Source organism: Pelobates fuscus, chromosome 1 (genome assembly GCF_036172605.1).
Source record: "Pelobates fuscus isolate aPelFus1 chromosome 1, aPelFus1.pri, whole genome shotgun sequence".
NCBI classification, from domain to species: domain Eukaryota; kingdom Metazoa; phylum Chordata; class Amphibia; order Anura; family Pelobatidae; genus Pelobates; species Pelobates fuscus.
This window is the reverse complement of record NC_086317.1, coordinates 101193595-101214914: the sequence shown is the minus strand read 5'-3', so window position 1 is coordinate 101214914 and position 21320 is coordinate 101193595. Positions and strand designations below refer to the sequence as shown.

Sequence of the window (21320 nt, the reverse complement as noted above, 5' to 3'; positions counted from 1 at the left end):
TGTTGGAATTCCAAGTGCGATTGTTCCCTTGACCTTATTTCAATATAGATTCCTTCTGCCTATCGCTTCAGCTGGAAGTCCTTCATTCACAGACCCTCATGCTAATTAGAGAACGATGGGGTGATCTAGTACAGGTAGAACGGTACATTACAGGAAAATATCTCACGCTCGCGGTTTGGAAGTAAGTAACACTATTACGATGTCTTATCTACATGGGTGTACAATATTATCAGATTACCGTATATACTCGAGTATAAGCCGAGTTTTTCAGCCCATTTTTTGTGCTAAAAAACCCCAACTCGGCTTATACTCGAGTCATAGTCTGTATTATGGCAATTTGCATTGCCATAATACAGACTGGGGGAGAGGGGGGCTGGCAGAGCTGTAACTTACCTGTTCTGCAGCTCCTGTCAGTTCTCTCCTCCTCTGCGCCGTCCGTTCAGCACCTCGGTCAGCTCCCAGTGTAAATCTCGCGAGAGCCGCGGCTCTCGCGAGACTTACAGTGTGAGCTGATAGAAGTAAGTAAGGACCACTAGGGGAGGGGAGGGGGAAGTAAGGACCACTAGGGGAGGGGAGGGGGAAGTAAGGACCACTAGGGGAGGGGAGGGGGAAGTAAGGACCACTAGGGGAGGGGAGGGGGAAGTAAGGACCACTAGGGGAGGGGAGGGGGAAGTAAGGACCACTAGGGGAGGGGAGGGGGAAGTAAGGACCACTAGGGGAGGGGAGGGGGAAGTAAGGACCACTAGGGGAGGGGAGGGGGAAGTAAGGACCACTAGGGGAGGGGAGGGGGAAGTAAGGACCACTAGGGGAGGGGAGGGGGAAGTAAGGACCACTAGGGGAGGGGAGGGGGAAGTAAGGACCACTAGGGGAGGGGAGGGGGAAGTAAGGACCACTAGGGGAGGGGAGGGGGAAGTAAGGACCACTAGGGGAGGGGAGGGGGAAGTAAGGACCACTAGGGGAGGGGAGGGGGAAGTAAGGACCACTAGGGGAGGGGAGGGGGAAGTAAGGACCACTAGGGGAGGGGAGGGGGAAGTAAGGACCACTAGGGGAGGGGAGGGGGAAGTAAGGACCACTAGGGGAGGGGAGGGGGAAGTAAGGACCACTAGGGGAGGGGAGGGGGAAGTAAGGACCACTAGGGGAGGGGAGGGGGAAGTAAGGACCACTAGGGGAGGGGAGGGGGAAGTAAGGACCACTAGGGGAGGGGAGGGGGAAGTAAGGACCACTAGGGGAGGGGAGGGGGAAGTAAGGACCACTAGGGGAGGGGAGGGGGAAGTAAGGACCACGAGGGGAGGGGGAAGTAAGGACCACGAGGGGAGGGGAGGGGGAAGTAAGGACCACTAGGGGAGGGGAGGGGGAAGTAAGGACCACTAGGGGAGGGGAGGGGGAAGTAAGGACCACTAGGGGAGGGGAGGGGGAAGTAAGGACCACTAGGGGAGGGGAGGGGGAAGTAAGGACCACTAGGGGAGGGGAGGGGGAAGTAAGGACCACTAGGGGAGGGGAGGGGGAAGTAAGGACCACTAGGGGAGGGGAGGGGGAAGTAAGGACCACTAGGGGAGGGGAGGGGGAAGTAAGGACCACTAGGGGAGGGGAGGGGGAAGTAAGGACCACTAGGGGAGGGGAGGGGGAAGTAAGGACCACTAGGGGAGGGGAGGGGGAAGTAAGGACCACTAGGGGAGGGGAGGGGGAAGTAAGGACCACTAGGGGAGGGGAGGGGGAAGTAAGGACCACTAGGGGAGGGGAGGGGGAAGTAAGGACCACTAGGGGAGGGGAGGGGGAAGTAAGGACCACTAGGGGAGGGGAGGGGGAAGTAAGGACCACTGGGGGAGGGGAGGGGGAAGTAAGGACCACTGGGGGAGGGGAGGGGGAAGTAAGGACCACTGGGGGAGGGGAGGGGGAAGTAAGGACCACTGGGGGAGGGGAGGGGGAAGTAAGGACCACTGGGGGAGGGGGCAAATATCCTTGCACCGGCCCTGCACACACTGCATTCATACACACACACACTGCATTCATTATACACACACTGTAAATAAATATTCAATTAATATATTTTTTTTAGGATCTAATTTTATTTAGAAATTTACCAGTAGCTGCTGCATTTCCCACCCTAGTCTTATACTCGAGTCAATAAGTTTTCCCAGTTTTTTGGGGAAAAATTAGGGGCCTCGGCTTATATTCGGGTCGGCTTATACTCGAGTATATACGGTACCTAGTATTTCATGACTAAACCTTGTTGTGTTTTGGATTATGCTAGCTGAAGTTTTCTGCCGTTTGACTAGCACAATGTGTAGATGAAATTGTACGCTCTTTTAAAGTAACACTTTATTATTTTAGCCATGTAAATTGTGCACCAATATTTAGTGGGGGTTTTTTTTTGGCGATTGCGGGGAAATTTCTAAAAGTGAAGCATGTACAATAGAAACCAGTGGAAATTTTCCACCTTTAGAACCTTGCTCCAGAAGCATTGTGTGTTTCTGCCAATGAGGATATTTAACTGCCCAGCACCTCTCAATGTCAGCTTATACCAGGGCTCGACAAATTCCAGGTCGCCATAGCGACTAAAAATCTCACCCTGGCGCCTGGGATGCGGCCACCCTTAGTAGCATGGAGGCGGGCAGCCGCCCTGAGGAGCATGGAGGAGCCGGCCGCCTGCGAGAGCATTGTGCGCGAGGGAGCAGTACTCTGCCTGCAGCTGCTTTCTGCTCCCTCGCGCTGTGTAATGATGCTGGGAGCTGGAATATGACGTCATTCCGGCCCCGGCATCATTACAGAGCGCGAGGGAGAAGAGAGGAGCTACAGGCAGAGTACTGCTCCCTCGCACACAGGAAGAGTGCAGCCCCACTGGATCCTAGCAAAGTACCTCTCAGCTCTCCCAAAGGTAGGGAGGCTGAGTGGGTTTCAATTCAAACAAAAATGTGTGTGTGGGCCTGTCGGAGTGTGTGTGGGCCTGTCGGAGTGTGTGTGGGCCTGTCGGAGTGTGTGTGGGCCTGTCGGAGTGTGTGTGGGCCTGTCGGAGTGTGTGTGGGCCTGTCGGAGTGTGTGTGGGCCTGTCGGAGTGTGTGTGGGCCTGTCGGAGTGTGTGTGGGCCTGTCGGAGTGTGTGTGGGCCTGTCGGAGTGTGTGTGGGCCTGTCGGAGTGTGTGTGGGCCTGTCGGAGTGTGTGTGGGCCTGTCGGAGTGTGTGTGGGCCTGTCGGAGTGTGTGTGGGCCTGTCGGAGTGTGTGTGGGCCTGTCGGAGTGTGTGTGGGCCTGTCGGAGTGTGTGTGGGCCTGTCGGAGTGTGTGTGGGCCTGTCGGAGTGTGTGTGGGCCTGTCGGAGTGTGTGTGGGCCTGTCGGAGTGTGTGTGGGCCTGTCGGAGTGTGTGTGGGCCTGTCGGAGTGTGTGTGGGCCTGTCGGAGTGTGTGTGGGCCTGTCGGAGTGTGTGTGGGCCTGTCGGAGTGTGTGTGGGCCTGTCGGAGTGTGTGTGGGCCTGTCGGAGTGTGTGTGGGCCTGTCGGAGTGTGTGTGGGCCTGTCGGAGTGTGTGTGGGCCTGTCGGAGTGTGTGTGGGCCTGTCGGAGTGTGTGTGGGCCTGTCGGAGTGTGTGTGGGCCTGTCGGAGTGTGTGTGAGCCTGTCGGAGTGTGTGTGAGCCTGTCGGAGTGTGTGTGTGTGTGTGCCTGTTGGAGTGTGTGTGTGTGTGTGCCTGTTGGAGTGTGTGTGTGTGTGTGTGCGTGTGTGTGCGCGTTTAGGTATCTGCCCCCTCCGATTGTTTTTACTCACTTTTTTCCCCATTTTCTCACGCCGTGCCAGTTTCCCCATGGCTGAGATTATCAATCTTTATGATCTCAGCTAAGCTAATGCTTTCCCTTAGGAAAGCATTGGGAGGATTTTGTGCATGCACAGCAAATGTACCAATCTCCTAATAGAGATGCATTAAATTGATGAATCTCTACGAGGAACATTCAGCACCTCCATGCAGAGATTGGAGATATTGAACCTGGGTGCTGCACATGGTGCAGCAGTGACCCAGGACTTTCTAAGCAGCAATGTAAATTCTGCCTTTTTACAGAAAAGGCAGTGTTTACACTAAAATGCCTGCAGGGACAGGCTATAGACACCAGAACTACATCAAGCTGTAGTGGTTCTGGTGACTATAGTGTCCCTTTAAGAATTGCATTTTCTCGTTGAAAATGACTGGCTCCTAGATTCCAAACAAATTTGTAAAGTCCTGGCTTATACCATACGCTTATAGATCAATGTACAGATCCAACTCATTGGCTGCAAGCATTCTTCATTGTATTAATGGCATTCTAAATATAACTCTTGTGTCTATTAAATAAATTAAACAATTCCCCACATTAAATAATTTGCCCATTAAGGAGAAGATGGTCAGTGCTTTCAGTAAGTAATATTTAACATGTAGGTAAAAGGTGGAGAGCTATGACCAATATTTTTGAATGCTCTTTTAACACAAGGTGATGAAGTTTTGTTAGTGAGATAAGTCAAGATTAGTTAAATTAGTACCTCTGCTAGACTGCAGTTAATTGTGAAAAATCTTGCTTGCTATATTCTGCACCATTCCATACATGCATCCATACATTGCTATGACAGGCTTAAACTATGCTACTGACTTAAGTATCCCTGGCATATATTTTAGACGGTTAAATAATAAAAAAAAAAATATGTAAACATTTTTCTTGCCGTTGCAGCCAGCAGGTACTGGGAAGGAAAACCGGAACTGCATCTGTCCATAAAGTTACAATAAAGATTGATGAGAACGATGGTTCAAAACCTCTCCAAATTTCCCATGATCCTCCTCTCCCAGTATGTGATTCTAAATTAATGGAAAGAGCTATGCGGGTAAGGACTAAACCATTCTGAAACTATTATTTATCATTCATACCTTTTCTTACATTGTTTGGTAATTCTTCTTTTTTTTTTTTTTTTTTTTTTTTTTATATCACAATTTTTAATTTAAGAATGTTTGTTTTTGTGTTTTTTTTTTCCCTCTCTATTAAAGATTGACCACTTATCAATTGAAAAACTGCTTATAGACAGTGTACATGCCCGATCACATCAGAAATTGCAGGAACTGAAATCCATTTTAAAGAGTTTCAATCCCAACGACAATTGTAAGTACTTTGTATCCACACATTCTTCAGGAGTTCATGGGAAATTTATTTATATATTAAAAGAAAAAACTACAGTGAAAACTAATTATTGTGATGTAGCTTCTATTATCTTGTAATATATCACATTTTTTTTCTTCAATAAACAAAGCAATAATGCATCTCATAGAAGATAGAGAGCCAGCGGTTAGTGAGGATTGTTATAAAATGCGCACATACTTATAGTTTGCTTTTGCTAATTAGTTCAGCTGTAATTATCATAATGCTGGGAAACATGCACATATAAGCTTCTGAACTTAAGTTGGTATTAATGCTTGAACCGTAAACTTAACTTTGAAAACAAACAAAAAAATATTACAATGAATAATGTATTGGTCTAAAATAATATGGCTTTCTTTGATCCAGAATATATATTTTTGGTTTCACAGTGGTTTTATTTTATATTTATTGGTTTGTTTTTGTTTTTTACTCAGCCTTTGTGGAAACTGCTCTTCCAACTCTTGTCATTCCTATTCTGGAGCCCTGTGGTCGCTCGGAGTGTCTTCATGTGTTTGTAGATCTCCATTCCGGAATGTTCCAGCTCATGCTGTATGGATTTGGTAAGTCAGTATGGTTAATTGTTGCTTGACATTGCCCCTTGACTTCACTCAAGGCACTTGTATGCCGGCAAATAAAATGTAATCTGTGGAAAGTGACTACCTACTAGACCATTATTCAATTTCATGAAGGTCCTGTGGTTAGGACTGAAAAATTTGATATTTATATTACACTAAATAAAAAAAATTTCCGTATACAAGCCTCTTTAATAATTTATTTTATTTATAAAATATTTTACCAGGATGGGATACATTGAGATTTCTCTAGTTTTCAAGTATGTCCTGGGTCCACAAAACATTGCATTGTTACAATAGGATTCAATATTACTAAAATACAATATACAAACTATATCTACACACACACACACACACATATATAAAATTAATACATAACAGGTAATATATTCAACCATGACAAGTGCATTCTGTGCTGAGGTGTATTGCCATAGATCTCTTAAAAGATTTTAGATTGAATAAAGATTTGACTGTGTCTTTGGGGTTATTCCATAATTGTGGTGCTCTGTTGGAAAATGAGGATCGAGCCACTTTATTTTTGCATTGCGGTATGCTAAATATCGTGCTAGTACTGAATCGGAGGTTGTAGGAGGTGGGAAAAGCTTGAGAGAGCATTCTACTCGGGTAGGGTGTGAGCTTCCCCGAAATGATCTTATGCGCAAGGCTGGAAAGATGAAGTTTATTAAGGTGGGTTTGCAGTGCGGGTGCATACACTACATCCACATAATCAATGACCGGCATAAGCATTTGTTGCACTATCAATTTCCTTACTGTGGGACTTAGGCAGGATTTGTTTCTGTACTGGGCACCTAGTTTTGGTTAAAGTTTTGAAGAGATTTTTTCAATGTGAAGGTCAAAGGATAGATTGGCATCTAGCAACATACCTAGATATTTAAAAGAGCAGACTGCTGTCAGTGTGCTATTTGAATGTGTTCTGATTCACAGTTGTTGGTTTTTGTAGTTTATGTAATTTAAAGTACAGTTCCAAAGATCATTGTAACAGTTTTGTCAGTGTTTAGGAAGTTTGTTATCCGCTATCCACTTTTCTACCTCTATGAATTGGTTTTGGAGCACAGCCTCAAGCTGCGGTAGCTTGGGTTTACTAGCGTAGATTAGTGTTGTCTGCATACATGTGTATAGTTGAGGATTTGCAGGTGTTGGGCAGATCATTCATAAATAATGTGAATAGTAGGGGGTCGTGCATGGAACCTTAGGGGACTCCACACGGGACTGGAAGAGGGAGGGAAGCGCTTTCAGAAATGGCCACATATTGTAATCAGTCTGAAACATACGATCGAAACCAGGTTAGCGGACGATCCCCAATGCCTGAGTTTTTAAGTTTTTTGCAATGCCATGGTCTACTGTGTCAAACGGCCTTTGAAAATTAAGGAAAATAGATCCAGTTAAGTCTCCTTGTTCCGTGCCAATTTAGATGTCATTGCAAACTTTTAAGAGGGCAGTCAAAGTTGAGTAATTTGTCCAAAAGCCTGATTGATCGTTGATAATATTCACATTATTGGGTGTGGATGCATTTTTGTAAGATTTTTGTCAATCCCGGAAGCAATGATATCAGGCGATAGTTAGATACCAAAGTATTGTCACCACTTTTATGGATAGGTACAACTTTTGCAGTCTTCCAAAGTTTGGGCATGTATCCTGACACCAGGGATTAATTGATAACGGTAGTGACAGGTTTAGCAATTGCTGGCACACTGAGATTCAGCAACATTGTTGGGGTTTAATCTGGTCCTAATTGATTTTTCATTTTTAAATTAAGGTGTTTATTAACGACACTAACAGGCACAGGTCTAAAATTGTATTTCTCTATATGAGGATTTTGAAGATTTGGCTGGGCCTGATCTTTATTTGCGGTCTGAAAATTAATGTAATTTGTTATTTTAGCAATCAGGGTGGTAAAACATCCAACAAAATAATTGTTAAAGGCATTTGTTACATGTAGGGGGTGTTGCAGTGTTTGGTTGTCCATTTTGACAGTGGAGGGTTGGGAGTGGATTGTGGGGGTTTGTATGCTATTTATGATATTCCAGAAGTTTCTTGGGTTTGATAGGTTGTTCAGTATTGAGCCTTTGCCATTTTTGTTTGTTTTGCGCATGTATTTTGCCATTGTCTGTAAGTACAGTGATCATTCATGGAGCCAGTATGCTTGAACGTTGACCACAGTGAATAATTTGAATGAGGTCAGCTGTAACCCAGGGCAGGTGTGTCCCTTTTAGTCGCACTTTATTGCAGTTTCAGATTGGAACTCTATTTTGTTCCAGATTGTATGTTAGTTGCTAGGCGTTGTGCACCTTGGGCAAAGAAACACAGTGCTGCTAGTTTTATTTTATTTTACATATGTATTTAAAACTAGTTTCTGTAGCTACTGCAAGCTCTACCATTCTTCCATGGCCAGGGAGATGTTCCATTATATAAAAGCTGATTTCTATTGCGTGGAAAATGGGGGTACGCTGCAGGCTAAAGTGCTTTGTGTTTGGAGTGTTTAATGTAGTAGTATTTATGTGGTTTTATTTCAACAAATATTATGAATCACTGAGCTTATCTTTGTTAGTAGCTGTAAAGAATTGCTTTTATTTATTGATAGAACTTTTGTGTTTTTTTGTTTTTTTTTTAAAATTTCTTCTGCCTTTTAGACCAAATCACGTTGGAAGATATAGAAAAATCCATCAATGATGACATGAAACGAATCATTCCTTGGCTCCAGCAACTCAAGTAAGTTACTCTGGAATGGTATTGCCTTTTTTACCATATCGTAATCTTTAGCAATAGTGTAAAGTGCTACTAGGTTCTGGTTTCTGATTCATCCTTCAGGGGCACTTATTCAGAATAAACAAGCTGTTTATTGATTACATTGCTTTATATTTTTGCTTCAAGGTTTTGGCTCGGACAACAGCGTTGTAAGCATTCGGTAAAGCATCTACCCACTGTCTGCAGTGAAACCATACATTTGACAAACTATGCCACTCATTCGGTTAACAATCTGTCCAGACACAAGCTGTTTATAAAGCTCACTCGTCTTCCTCAGTATTACATAGTAAGTGACTTAAACATGGTAAGAAGAAAACCCAAAAAGTTGCTGACAAACTTAGATTCTCATTTATTAAAAGAGAGTAAGTAGATTGGTTTCCATGGTGTATTAGTTAACTGTGTATCTTTGTATATATGTGTGTTATAGTGCTACAGTTCATATCGGGCTTTTGCCAATGGATGCTTCTACTTCATTAAAATAATATATATATTTATAAAAAAAAAATGCTATAAATATTCACTGCATTTCCCCTCATATATTCAGTTTTCCTTTTTCAATTTTGAAACAGTGTTTGGCTATATTTCCCCAGTCCTTTGCCTTGCCTGTTTTTGTATGAATTTATACACTGAAAAAAAATAAACGCAACACTTTTTTTTTTGCTCCCATTTTTTTTTATAATTCTTTATTTTTCTGTGCAAGTGATTGATAAACATGTTCAACGTGCCGCAACAGCACACTTACGCTTTACATCATAGACATTATCATGGTTGCTCCCATTTTTCATGAGCTGAACTCAGATCTAAGACTTTATCTATGTACATAAAAGGCCTATTTCTCTCAAATAGGCTGGCCACAATAAAAGGCCACTCTAAAATGTGCAGTTTTATCACACAGCACAATGCCACAGATGTCGCAAGATTTGAGGGAGTGTGCAATTGACATGCTGACTGCAGGAATGTCCTACAGAGCTGTTGCCCGTAAACTGAATGCTCATTTCACTACCATAAGCCATCTCCAAAGGCGTTTCAGAGAATTTGGCAGTACATCCAACCGGCCTCACAACCGCAGACCACGTGTAACCACACCACCAGGACCTCCACATGCAGCATCTTCACCTCCAAGATCGTCTGAGACCAGCCACCCGGACAGCTGCTGCAACAATCGTTTTGCATAACCAAAGAATTTCTGCACAAACCGTCTCAGGGAAGTTCATCTGCATGACATACCACAACGAGATCCTGAGGCCCATTGTTGTGCCATTCATCCACAACCATCACCTCATGTTGCAGCATGATCTGTACGCAATTCCTGGAAGCTGAAAATATCCCAGTTCTTGCATGGCCAGCATACTCACCCATTAAGCATGTTTGGGATGCTCTGGATTGTCGTATATGACAGCGTTTTCCAGGTCCTGCCAATATCCAGCAACTTCGCACAGTCATTGAAGAGGAGTGGACCAATATTCCACAGGCCACAATCAACAACCTGATGAACTCTATGCGAAGGAGATATGTTGCACTGCATGAGGCAAATGATGGTCACACCAGATACAGACTGGTTTACGGGTAAAACTACACATTTTAGAGTGGCCTTTTATCGTGGCCTTAGACAAAATCTCCTTTCTTCCAGCCTAAATGCGTGACCTTGTGTCCTATGTATAGCCTTATTTATGAATACATTTCCAGAAAATTGTTTGCACTGGCCCCGATTTTATATTTTTATAATGTTATCATATCCCCTCTGAGGCGCCGTTTTTCCAAAACTAAAGAGATTTACATTTTTTAACCTTTCTTCGTAACTAAATTGCTCCATTCCTTTATTCAATTTTGTAGTTCGTCTTTGCACTTTTTCTAGTGCCATGATATCCTTCTTTAGAACAGGTGCCCAAAATTGCACAGCATATTCAAAGTGTGTTCTTACTAGCGATTTTATAAAGAGGCAAAATTATATTTTCATCCCGAGAATTTATACCCCCATTTATACATGACAAAACCTTACTGGCCTTAGCAACTGCAGATTGACATTGCATATTGCTGCCTAATTTGTTGTCTATAACAATTCTTAAATCCTTCTCGTGTGTGGTTACCCCATATTCACTACCATTTAGGGTGTAAGTTGCTTGTGCATTCTTGACCCCGAAGTGCATAACTTTGCATTTCTCTACATTAAATTTCATCTTCCATTTTAGTACCCAGTTCCACAATCTATCTAAATCCCTCTGCAGCAAAGCAATATCCTGCTCAGTTTATTACTTTAAACACTTTTGTGTCATCTGCAAACACTGAAACATGGCTTTCAATGCCTATTTCAAGATCATTTATAAATGTTAAATATAAGCTGTCCTAAAACAAAATTCGAGGGACACCACTTACCACTTTTGTCCAGCCTGAAAATGTACCATTAATGACAACTTGCTGTACTCTATCCTTAAGCCAATGCTCTACCTAAGAACAAGAATATTCATCTCGACCAATTTCTTTAACTTTGAAGACTAACCTATTGTGAGGAAGTATCAAATGCCTTGGCAAAATCTAAGTAGATCACATCCACTGCAACACCCTGATCTTTACTTCCACTTCTTCGTAGAATGTAATTAGGTTAGTTTTACATGACCTATGTTTCATAAAACCATGCTGATTATTGTTAATATCAAAGTCCTTCCTAATGAATTCCTGAATATTATCCCTTCAAATATGTTCCCAGTCACAGAAGTTAAGCTCACAGGCCTATAATTTCCAGGCAAGGATTTTGAACCCTTTTTAAATATAGGAACGACATCTGCCTTCCTCTAATCCTCCGGTACAATACCCGAAACAAAAGAATCTTGAAAGATTATATTTTTTATTTTTATTTCCCTTTTAGCTCCTTAAGTACTCATGGGTGAATACTGTCTTTTCTTTAACTGCTGTAGCATCTTGTCTCGAGTCATCCAATCACAAGTTATCTGCAAGTTTTTTGCCACAATCATTTGCATATCTCTTGCCATAGTATTAATATATACTGAAGAAAAATCGTTATTTAAAATTTCTGCCTTTTCCTGGTCTTCATTAACTAACAGACTTGTGAAGAATATTTGAGAGTAATAGGCCTTTTGTGTTCATAGAAAAAGTCTTAGATCTTTGAGTTCAGCTCATGAAGAATGGGGGCAAAAACTAAAGTGTTGCGTTTATAATTTTGTTCAGTGTAGATGTAAATTAGAAATGTGCCCATTATCATTTTCAAACAGATTGCTTTTCTTAATGTATTATCAGTGTTTTACCAACAAAAACGTGAAGGATAATTGTCACCACTGTTTGTGGTCATGTCCCCTGCATATTGCTGCAGCAAGAGATCACATAATTCACAATATGCACAGAAGTCCAATGTATTTGAAGCACTGGTATGCTTCAAGGGGAGATGTGGATGTCTCCTTTATAGCCCCTGCTCTGCTGGAAATGAATTGAGTGGGGATCTTGCATCAACTGATTGCAGCAGGGGATGATGAGATCAGCAGTTAATGATCGTTATTTATCATTGATTTGTTTAGTGTTTAAATATATAATGCTTCCCTTCCTAGTTGTAAACCAGAGACATCTCAATGTATCCACTGTAAGTAAAATGCCTTAAAAACAAATGCATGATGATGCATATATTAGTTTAAAATATCTTTTCATTCTGCAGATAGTTGAGATGTTTGATGTTGCCGGCAATCCCACAGAGTTGGAATACACATACCATTTCCTCTCTGTTAGCCACCCAGATGGAGAAGATAATCCCCCAACTGCCCTTGTACTTCAGAGGTTCAAACCAAACATTGAGGAACTGGCTGTTGATGGAACATGCCGAAAGCAAGCAAGAGCTGGCGCTAAGCGCAAGGTAGTTAAATGACCTTATTCTTTATTCATATTTGCATGAGCATTTACTGTGGTAACATGTTAAATGTTCAAGTGAGCTATTTACTGGTTTGATCTTCATAAGGTCACAAACATTTGCACCTAGGTAAAAGAAAAATGTTACAACTTCCTGAACTCTCTTACTCATGAGTGGCCAAAACGTAAACTTGCAGTTGTTTTAGAACAACTACAGCTCCTTTGATTTTTGAATTGTCTTCCTACTTTACTATATCCTGGTTGTTGTAACACTACAACTTGTTGGGTTCTCTCTTCTCAAAGTAATGATCAGATGTCCTCATTCGGTTGCTTACTACAGGAAGGGTAAATCCTTTGTGAATGAACCTCATGGCAGGATTGCATCTCCATCAGACAGCTCCACATCAGTGCACAGCCTGATGTAGGGTCATAAAGAGATCCTACACTTTTTACAGAAAAAGCCCACAAGAAGTGTAATTAAGTCTTAGTTTAAAGGTAATTCAGGCATGGGGTCCCTGCTCCCCGTACCTAGAGAGGTATTACCTCAGCAACTCCCTGATAAGACACAAGAATTCTGAAATAATTGCTTGGCGTTGCTGTATGTCTTGTGCACAGAGCACCTGCCATCATTTCAGTACTGGGTGAGATCAGTCTGAATTGCAAATAGTGTAGGTTTTCTTTGTAATAAAAATGTGTTTAAGACCCAAGTGGTGACAACCAGAAGAACAAACTATTAAGTTTTTGATTGTTTTCAGTGTTGTTTTTACCAACTGTCTATAAATAAATATTATTCCATCTTGAAGAAATTGTGGTTTTCTTTATTTCCAGCTTTCTGGTGAACAGGGCTCACCAGAATCCAAGAAGCCGAAACGGACAGGGGAAATGTGTGCCTTCAATAAAGTTCTTGCTCACTTTGTGGCCATGTGTGACTCGAACATGCCTTTCATTGGCCTTCGTATGGAGGCGAGTAGTTTAAAATCTTCACACTGACATCAGATATGCTCATTGTGTTTTAAACAGCACTTAAACAAATCCATTTGAAGCCTGAGGTACAGTTATGCGCATTTATTAAGATTACGACCCTCATCCTAACGCACTTCCACATCACAACACAAAAATGTCCCCCCCCCCCGCCTGCATAATATCTAATAATGTAGTGTAAATGGCAGTACACATTTCACTGAAGATTAAATCATTATGATTGAAATTTAATTGGCATTGTTTCACTGGAATGTTTGTATATTCAAATATAGTAGTTTTGGCGTTACCAGTAAATATTCAGCAAATTGGTAACGTCAGAGTTTCTGTTAACAAAGCAGCATATTTTGATTTTTTTTAAATTTTCTGTATTTTGAATGGTTTTATTTATTTATTTTTAAGTATTAACTTTTTTTTTACATCACTTTAGTTGTCCAACATGGAAATTCCACACCAGGGCGTTCAAATAGAAGGTGACGGTTTCAGCCATGCTATTAGAATATTGAGGTAATTACATTTTATTTTTGGTACATATATTTTTGCTTTGTTTAAGTAATTAAAGTACCAAACATTTGTCATTATTGTTTTGGCATCTTGTGCAGTCTCTTTTCAAGAGGAATGGCTTTGAGGAAAGAGCATAAATCTAGTTTCAGTTCTTAATTTTTTAATTTTTTTTCACTTTATTTGAGGCTTGGGTCTCTGCAACGACTCAACTTCAAAAGCTCAACTTCATTTAAAGATATTTAATGCTGCAACCTAGATCCTGTTTTATTTTATATATCCATTCATTCATCCATGGAGAGCCCATGTTAATAAAATATATATATATAATTTTTTTTTATTGAATATATTTTCATTTCAATGTCCGATTTGCAATATTTCTTTCTCAGTATGGGTTTGTTTTGCAAGTTATGTTTGCATTCTCTTTAAGCAATGTTCATGTACACTTCTTTGTTGTGTTCCCATTTCAAGGATACCTCCGTGTAAAGGAACGAGTGAAGAAACTCAAAAGGCACTTGAGCAGTCTCTTCTCGACTGCACTTTCCGGCTCCAAGGCAGAAATAACCGCACATGGGTGGCAGAGTTGGTATTTGCAAACTGTCCACTAAACAGTTCGGCATCTAGGGAGCAAGGTATCGCATTCAGGGAGCAAGGTGTGGTGACATTCATTTAGTTTGCTTATTTTTCTTGGCATCCTAACAGTCTTTGTAAAATATTTTCTTTTGTCATCTTTTATTGCAGGTCCAACGCGGCATGTCTACCTAACTTATGAAAACCCGCTTTCTGAGCCAGTTGGTGGGCGAAAAGTCGTAGAAATGTTCCTAAATGACTGGAACAGTATTGCTCGATTGTATGAGTGTGTATTGGAATTTTCACGCTGTTTACAAGGTACCTTTTTAATATCCAACTTAATTGTAATGCAAATTTTGTTTCATTACTGACATTCTAATATGGGTTTTTATTATTATTACCGTATTTTTCGCTCCATAAGACGCACTTTTTTCCCCCTCAAAAGTGAGGGGAAATGTCTGTGCGTCTTATGGAGCGAATATGAAGCTTTACTTACCTGTCTTGCAGCGTTGGCCGGCAGCACAGGGCGCACCGCGGTAGTGGAACTTGAATTTCATGTTCCGGTTTCCGGCGGGACTGAAAGGAAGTGTGCACAAGCTGAGTGCACACTTCCTTTCAGTCCCGCCGGAAACCGGAACATGAAATTCAAGTTCCACTACCGCGGTGCGCCCTGTGCTGCCGGCCAACGCTACAAGACAGGTAAGTAATTATGGGACAAGGGGAGGGGGACAGTATGGGAGAGAAGAATGCCAATTCATTTTCATTTGTAATAAAAACTTATTTAATATTTTATTAACTTTGAAAGTGTGTAGTAAATGGTTGATGGGGGTTATGGTATATTAAAGGAATAGTCTAAATCTAAATATTTAATGCATTGTAAAGTAGTGAAAGGGCTAAAAATCTAAACAAATATCAGTAATTGTTAAAAAAAAAAAAAACCACAAAAAAAACCAATGGATTACTGCTTTTTGGTGTGACCACTGACTAAAATTGAAATTATCTTACACCGTCAATACAATATGACATTTGCATAGTTGTAATATCAATATCTGGGCACATCTGGAGGCTTCTTATGAAGGCAGATTTATCTATGGGGAGGGGGGGGGGATGAAGTCTATGGGGAGGGGGGGGGGGATGAAGTCTATGGGGAGGGGGGGGGGATGAAGTCTATGGGGAGGGGGGGGGGGATGAAGTCTATGGGGAGGGGGGGGGGAATGAAGTCTATGGGGAGGGGGGGGGGAATGAAGTCTATGGGGAGGGGGGGGAATGAAGTCTATGGGGAGGGGGGGGGAATGAAGTCTATGGGGAGGGGGGGGGGATGAAGTCTATGGGGAGGGGGGGGGGGATGAAGTCTATGGGGAGGGGGGGGGGATGAAGTCTATGGGGAGGGGGGGGGGATGAAGTCTATGGGGAGGGGGGGGGGATGAAGTCTATGGGGAGGGGGGGGGGATGAAGTCTATGGGGAGGGGGGGGGGGTGAAGTCTATGGGGAGGGGGGGGGGATGAAGTCTATGGGACAGGGGAGAAAACAAATATTCTGTACAAACTGTCCCATAGTAAGAAACACTATGGGACAGTTTGTTCAGAATATTTTTTTTCTGGGTTTCTTCCTCTAAAAACTAGGTGCGTCTTATGGTGAGGTGCGTCTTATGGAGCGAAAAATACGGTACTTATTTGTTTATATTTTTTTTCTTTAAGACATACCTCCTCACCTAAATCTCTTTTCGGAAGTTCGTCTCTACAACTATCGCAAGCTCATATTATGTTATGGGCCAACAAAAGGAAGCTCGGTAGGTAAAATAAAAATTGGAGAACCAATAATGACTTTTGTTATTTTTTTTTTTTTTATATATATATACTAATATATAATGTTTGGTGAGATTGAAACAATCTAATTTTAAGTAAAACTATATGATGAGTCTTTAAATATTTAGTTCCGTACCTTCCTTTACATTGTTTGCATAGTTTAGTTAAATCTGTTGTTTTAAAATAGATAATGTAGCCTTCTTAATTATTTAACAATTCTTGGTGTAATTCTGGGTAAGAATGCTATTAAAATGCTAATGTTTCCCATCACTTCACTGTTCTGCACGCAGTGAAAACCTATATCTGACAAGCTAAAAAAGTAAAACCATTCCTCTAAGTTCTTGTGCAGAATTAGAAGTTCTAGAGTGACTGAAGTAATGCAGCACATGCCAGAATGCCTTTAATACATTAAATGACCACTGTTGCTTCAAAAATATTTTAATATAATAATCCTTATGTGTGTACACACACACACGGCAATAAACATTTTCTTTGTAGCACAATGTTGTATAGTAGTGTCTTTTTTTTTTTATAAATGCGCATTACATTCGACGACAAAAATATTTTTCAGCTTTCATATTTAAAAAATGTAGCCGCGCATTAGGTGTGTCCGTCCCTCCTTTAACCAGAAGATCATGTTTGCCTATGATGTAGTATGAATTGTAGTGTTATCTGTCCAATCCATGTGAAACTCTCATTTCCTATCAGTATTAAAGATCTATGGAAGATGTAACTTCCATACATTACATTTCCCTACTGCTGCAGTGACCTAATGCACCTATGGAGCTGTAACAGGACCTACAAAATTATTTTTGTCCCCGCCATAAGGCATACATTTTGATTTTCTTAACACTTTGTCTGCTCATTTGGGAATGCTGTGCAGTGCTGTTCGCTTTCTTTGGTCATGATTGTATAAATACTGATGATGGCAGCTCCCTGATTATTTTTTTTTTTAACATTTTTGTTAAACACATGACATAAAATTGATTGAAATGCTTTTATTTCAGAGGTTTCTAATGTTTAGAATGCTAATATTTTTATTTATTTTTATTTTGGCAGATAAGCATTCAGTGGAATTCTATCCATCACAAATTTCATATCTCACTTGGAACCACAGGCCCTTATTCTGGCTGCAGCAACTGTCACAATATCATCCTTCACCAGCTACAGGAAATGTTTAACAAAGTACCAAATGTTGTACAGTTATTACAGGTATTTTTTAATTTCACCAATGGCAGATGGCCTTTCTTTTTCATATTAAGTATTGCCATACTACAACAATACATAAATCTCTTACAAATTAACCATGCAGTAAATCCGTTTTAATCCACTTTTAAAGAGGAACAGTTATGTCCTAAATTTTTGCACAACCTGATGGGCTAAGTAAGTTATCATTTTTAAAATTTATTTATTCCATTTTTTTTTAAAATAATTTTTCTACATTTACATGCTTTGTCGAGTACTCTTGCAGTGTCTCATACTTGAGTATGTACAGTGCTGTTGTAGAAAATACACTCTTATGGAGTGTCTCTGTTAGATGCTCAAAAGCATGGCTCGAGTATCAGAGGGTCGTAAAGTTGCTGCTACACCTAAGTGCAGTGGAGATATGTTTCATTGCCTTAAAAGGACAAATAATTATCTCATGATGTGAGCATTGCTTGCTTTCCGTGCCACAATTTAACATCCTGCAACAACCACAAGGTGGCTGATGAATGGAGGACTGTGCCTGTAGGGCAGCCACTGATGAAATCTAATTCTCATGAAAAATGACTTGAAGGCACTCAAATTAATGAATGGAAGATACCATAGCTCGTACCACTTATTCATTTTATCTTTTTCTGTCATGTTGACTAGCAGCCACAATTTAAATGTCTGCAACTGATGTATATTTTTTTTTTGAGGAATTATATTTTCATTGTATATTATATTACTGCAATCATGCATCTGGTTTTGTGCAATTATATACACCGTTCAGTTGCCTGGTTACCATTAATGTGTATGTGATGTCCCTTAAAGGGACACTATAGTCACCTGAACAACTTTAGCTTCATGAATCAGTTTTGGTGTATAGAACATGCCCCTGCAGCCTCACTGCTCAATCCTCTGCCATTTAGGAGTCAAATCCCTTTGTTTATGAACCCTAGTCACACCTCCCTGCATGTGACTTGCACAGCCTTCCATAAACACTTCCTGTAAAGAGAGCTTTCTTTATTGCAAGTTCTGTTTAATTAAGATTTTCTTATACCCTGCTATGTTAATAGCTTGATAGAACCCTACAAGAGCCTCCTGTATGTGATTAAAGTTCAATTTGGAGATTGAGATACAATTATTTAAGGTAAATTACATCTGTTTGAAAGTGAAACCAGTTTTTTTTTTTCCTGCAGGTTCTGTCAATCATAGCGAGAGGAGGTGTGGCTAGGGCTGCATAAACAGAAACAAAGTGATTTAACTCCTAAATGACAGTGAAATTGCAGGGGAATGATCTATACACTAAAACTGCTTTATTTAGCTAAAGTAATTTAGGTGACTATAGTGTTCCTTTAAACCTGTTAAACTCTCCCAAAAACTTCTATCGTTTAGACATCATTTTTTTTTTTTTTCTTCTTTACATTTTCTGTGTCTTTCCAGGTATTGTTTGACACTCAATCTCCTTTAAGTGCTATTAATAAGCTCCCAACGGTACCGATGCTGGGCCTCACACAGCGAATAAACACAGCCTACCAGTGCTTTTCAATCCTCCCACAATCACCTACCCACATTCGATTAGCCTTCAGGAACATGTATTGTATAGACATTTACTGCAGAAGTCGAGGGGTTGTTGCAATACGGGATGGAGCTTACAGTCTCTTTGACAACAGCAAAATAGTGGAAGGTTTTTATCCTGCTCCTGGACTTAAGGTGGGTAATATGTGTACTGTATTTATGCAAATGTCTCGCGTATAATGTTATATTCTCCGTTAAATATGTTCTTTCACCTTGTTTTTTTTTTTTTTTTTTTTAACTCAATTGAATAATCTTGACAGTTCTTCACTTAATGTTCTTTGGGAAATTCTTTTTTAAATGTAGTCTTTTGTAAGCCCTTTGTAGCTGCTCAAGATAAAATGGATACATTTCCAAGAAATGTTTTCTTCGTATCCTGCTGAATTAGATGTTCTAAAGGTTATTCAAACTGCTCTCTTGCTCAAGGTTTCATTTTCAAAATAGACTGCAACTTAAAAAAAAAAAAAAGTAATTGTAAATACTTTTATATAACTGATCCACCGGTGTCTTCTAAGGGTATATTTATTTTTATCTTCCAACAGACATTCCTAAATACGTTTGTCGACAGTAACCAGGATGCTAGACGGAGGTCGGTAAATGAAGATGACAATCCTCCCTCCCCTATAGGAGGTGATATGATGGACTCCTTAATTTCACAACTACAACCACAACAAACACAACCGGTATGTCCACATGTTATGTACACTAATACAAGTAATGCTCCTTTAACGCCAGGGAGCCTCTGAGATCGTCCCTTTTGAAGTGAAAATAGAGAGCAAAGTCCCTGGGCCCTACATGGCCCAGAGCAGTTCATTTTAAGGGCGTATTTGGGCACTACTGTTCTAGGTGATGCTTTACTTTTATTAAGTATAGGGATATCTGAGATTTAAAAAAAAAAAACCTGTGTGTACAATTGCTTAAATGACCACTGTCATAAAAGTTTTACTTCTCAACTTTTTTAAGCTTACTATATTTAATGAAACTTACTGATCCATATTTTTTGGATTATGTATACAGATTTTTTGAGAAAATGTCAATTTATCTGGCAGGTCAGCAGTGTTGGGCACACAATATACTATTATTTGATCAAGTGCTGCTCAGCCTAACTTTGGGAGGGAGGGGGGGTGGGACTGCAGGCACCAACAAACTAAAATGTTTATCTGGTTCCTTTAAATTAAAAAAACAAAAACCTGACATCTCTTTGGTGTGAATAATACTTCACTTATTGGAAATGTACAGGACATTTTATTTCTAGAATATTACTGCATCTTCCAAACCTTTGCAAACTTTATATACACAACATTATGGATATGCATATAAGCTGTAAAATATGTTTATATGTCTGTATCTATAATTTGTGCATGCCTTTATATTTTTTTCTGAATTGACCTGCCCGTGTTCTGACACAGAGGAAACATGGGAAGATGCAATGCAAGTAAGAATAGAGACAACACAAAAAGGTGGCAATTTCTATCTAATGTCTGGATGGTACACATGTTGCTTAGTATTGAGAAGGATGTTCATCTCTCCCGGACCCTCGATAGCTGGTATTAGAACAAGTTCCGTCCCTGTCACTATTACTTTTGGAGTAAGAGGGTTTTTTCTTTTACCTTAACCTTTTTTTATTTTTTCTCTCTCTTTTCTACTAAGATACACTGCAGGTTTAAGGTCTGTGTAAATTAGCAAGTTATATAATTGAAACCACTATTACTACCTGGAATATTTTGACTTTCTAATTTGTAATTTCTAATTTTAAGCAGTTTGCGAAGCAGGCGGGCGCATCGGGTGCATACCCTCTTACTTCACCACCTTCATCTTATCACAGTACAGTTACACCGTCTCCATCCATGATGCATTCACAGTCTCCAGGTAAGAGTGGTCCACTTAAAAGCTTTGGATTGACATTGGTGGGAGGGTAACAACTCTAGGCTTTTTCTACTGTAGTATTGATGGAGTAACAAATCATATACCTCTGGCAGACCACAATTCATATTATGTATACCTGTCTTAAATTATTAGACATATGGATATGTTTATCACTGTTTTATTAAGAAACAAATCATCTGTTGCAGTTGCACAGCAATACCATTATCTTTGAAGCTACCCTTTAAAATATATATTTTTTTTGGTTTCGTTAACTAGGAAATCTGCAAAGCTCACCTAGTGGTGCACTAAGAGCACCTTCACCTGCTTCCTTTGGTCCCACTCCCTCGCCTTCCTCACTTGGAATCACTATGGTCCCCACCTCTAATTTTGCTAGCCCTCACGGTGAGTGCTTGTGTTGGATTTTTTTAAAGGAATATTCACCTTTTATCAACCTTCATTTTCTATTTTGATTTCTATACATAATATATTCCAACCGATGGTAGTAGTGATGT

General features: G+C 40.6%; 1 protein-coding gene across 6 annotated transcripts in view; it reads left to right on the top strand.

Annotated features, from left to right (window-relative positions):
* Nucleotides 1-21320, top strand: part of MED14 (mediator complex subunit 14) — a 41325-nt gene that overhangs the window by 8594 nt on the left and 11411 nt on the right. For 2 of the 6 annotated variants that reach the window (XM_063450116.1, XM_063450111.1), the window contains exons 8-24: nt 49-181; nt 4683-4833; nt 4994-5105; nt 5576-5701; nt 8365-8443; nt 8606-8769; nt 12145-12335; nt 13157-13291; nt 13737-13813; nt 14279-14460; nt 14549-14695; nt 16075-16166; nt 17242-17394; nt 18811-19080; nt 19485-19625; nt 20700-20811; nt 21085-21210. In XM_063450116.1, the coding sequence (XP_063306186.1) occupies nt 49-181; nt 4683-4833; nt 4994-5105; nt 5576-5701; nt 8365-8443; nt 8606-8769; nt 12145-12335; nt 13157-13291; nt 13737-13813; nt 14279-14460; nt 14549-14695; nt 16075-16166; nt 17242-17394; nt 18811-19080; nt 19485-19625; nt 20700-20811; nt 21085-21210 (2391 nt within the window). Of the gene's footprint in view, nt 1-48; nt 182-4682; nt 4834-4993; nt 5106-5575; nt 5702-8364; nt 8444-8605; nt 8770-12140; nt 12336-13156; nt 13292-13736; nt 13814-14278; nt 14461-14548; nt 14696-16074; nt 16167-17241; nt 17395-18810; nt 19081-19484; nt 19626-20699; nt 20812-21084; nt 21211-21320 lie in introns of all 6 variants that reach the window. The other 4 variants (XM_063450115.1, XM_063450114.1, XM_063450112.1 and 1 more) reach the window with 4 other exon arrangements.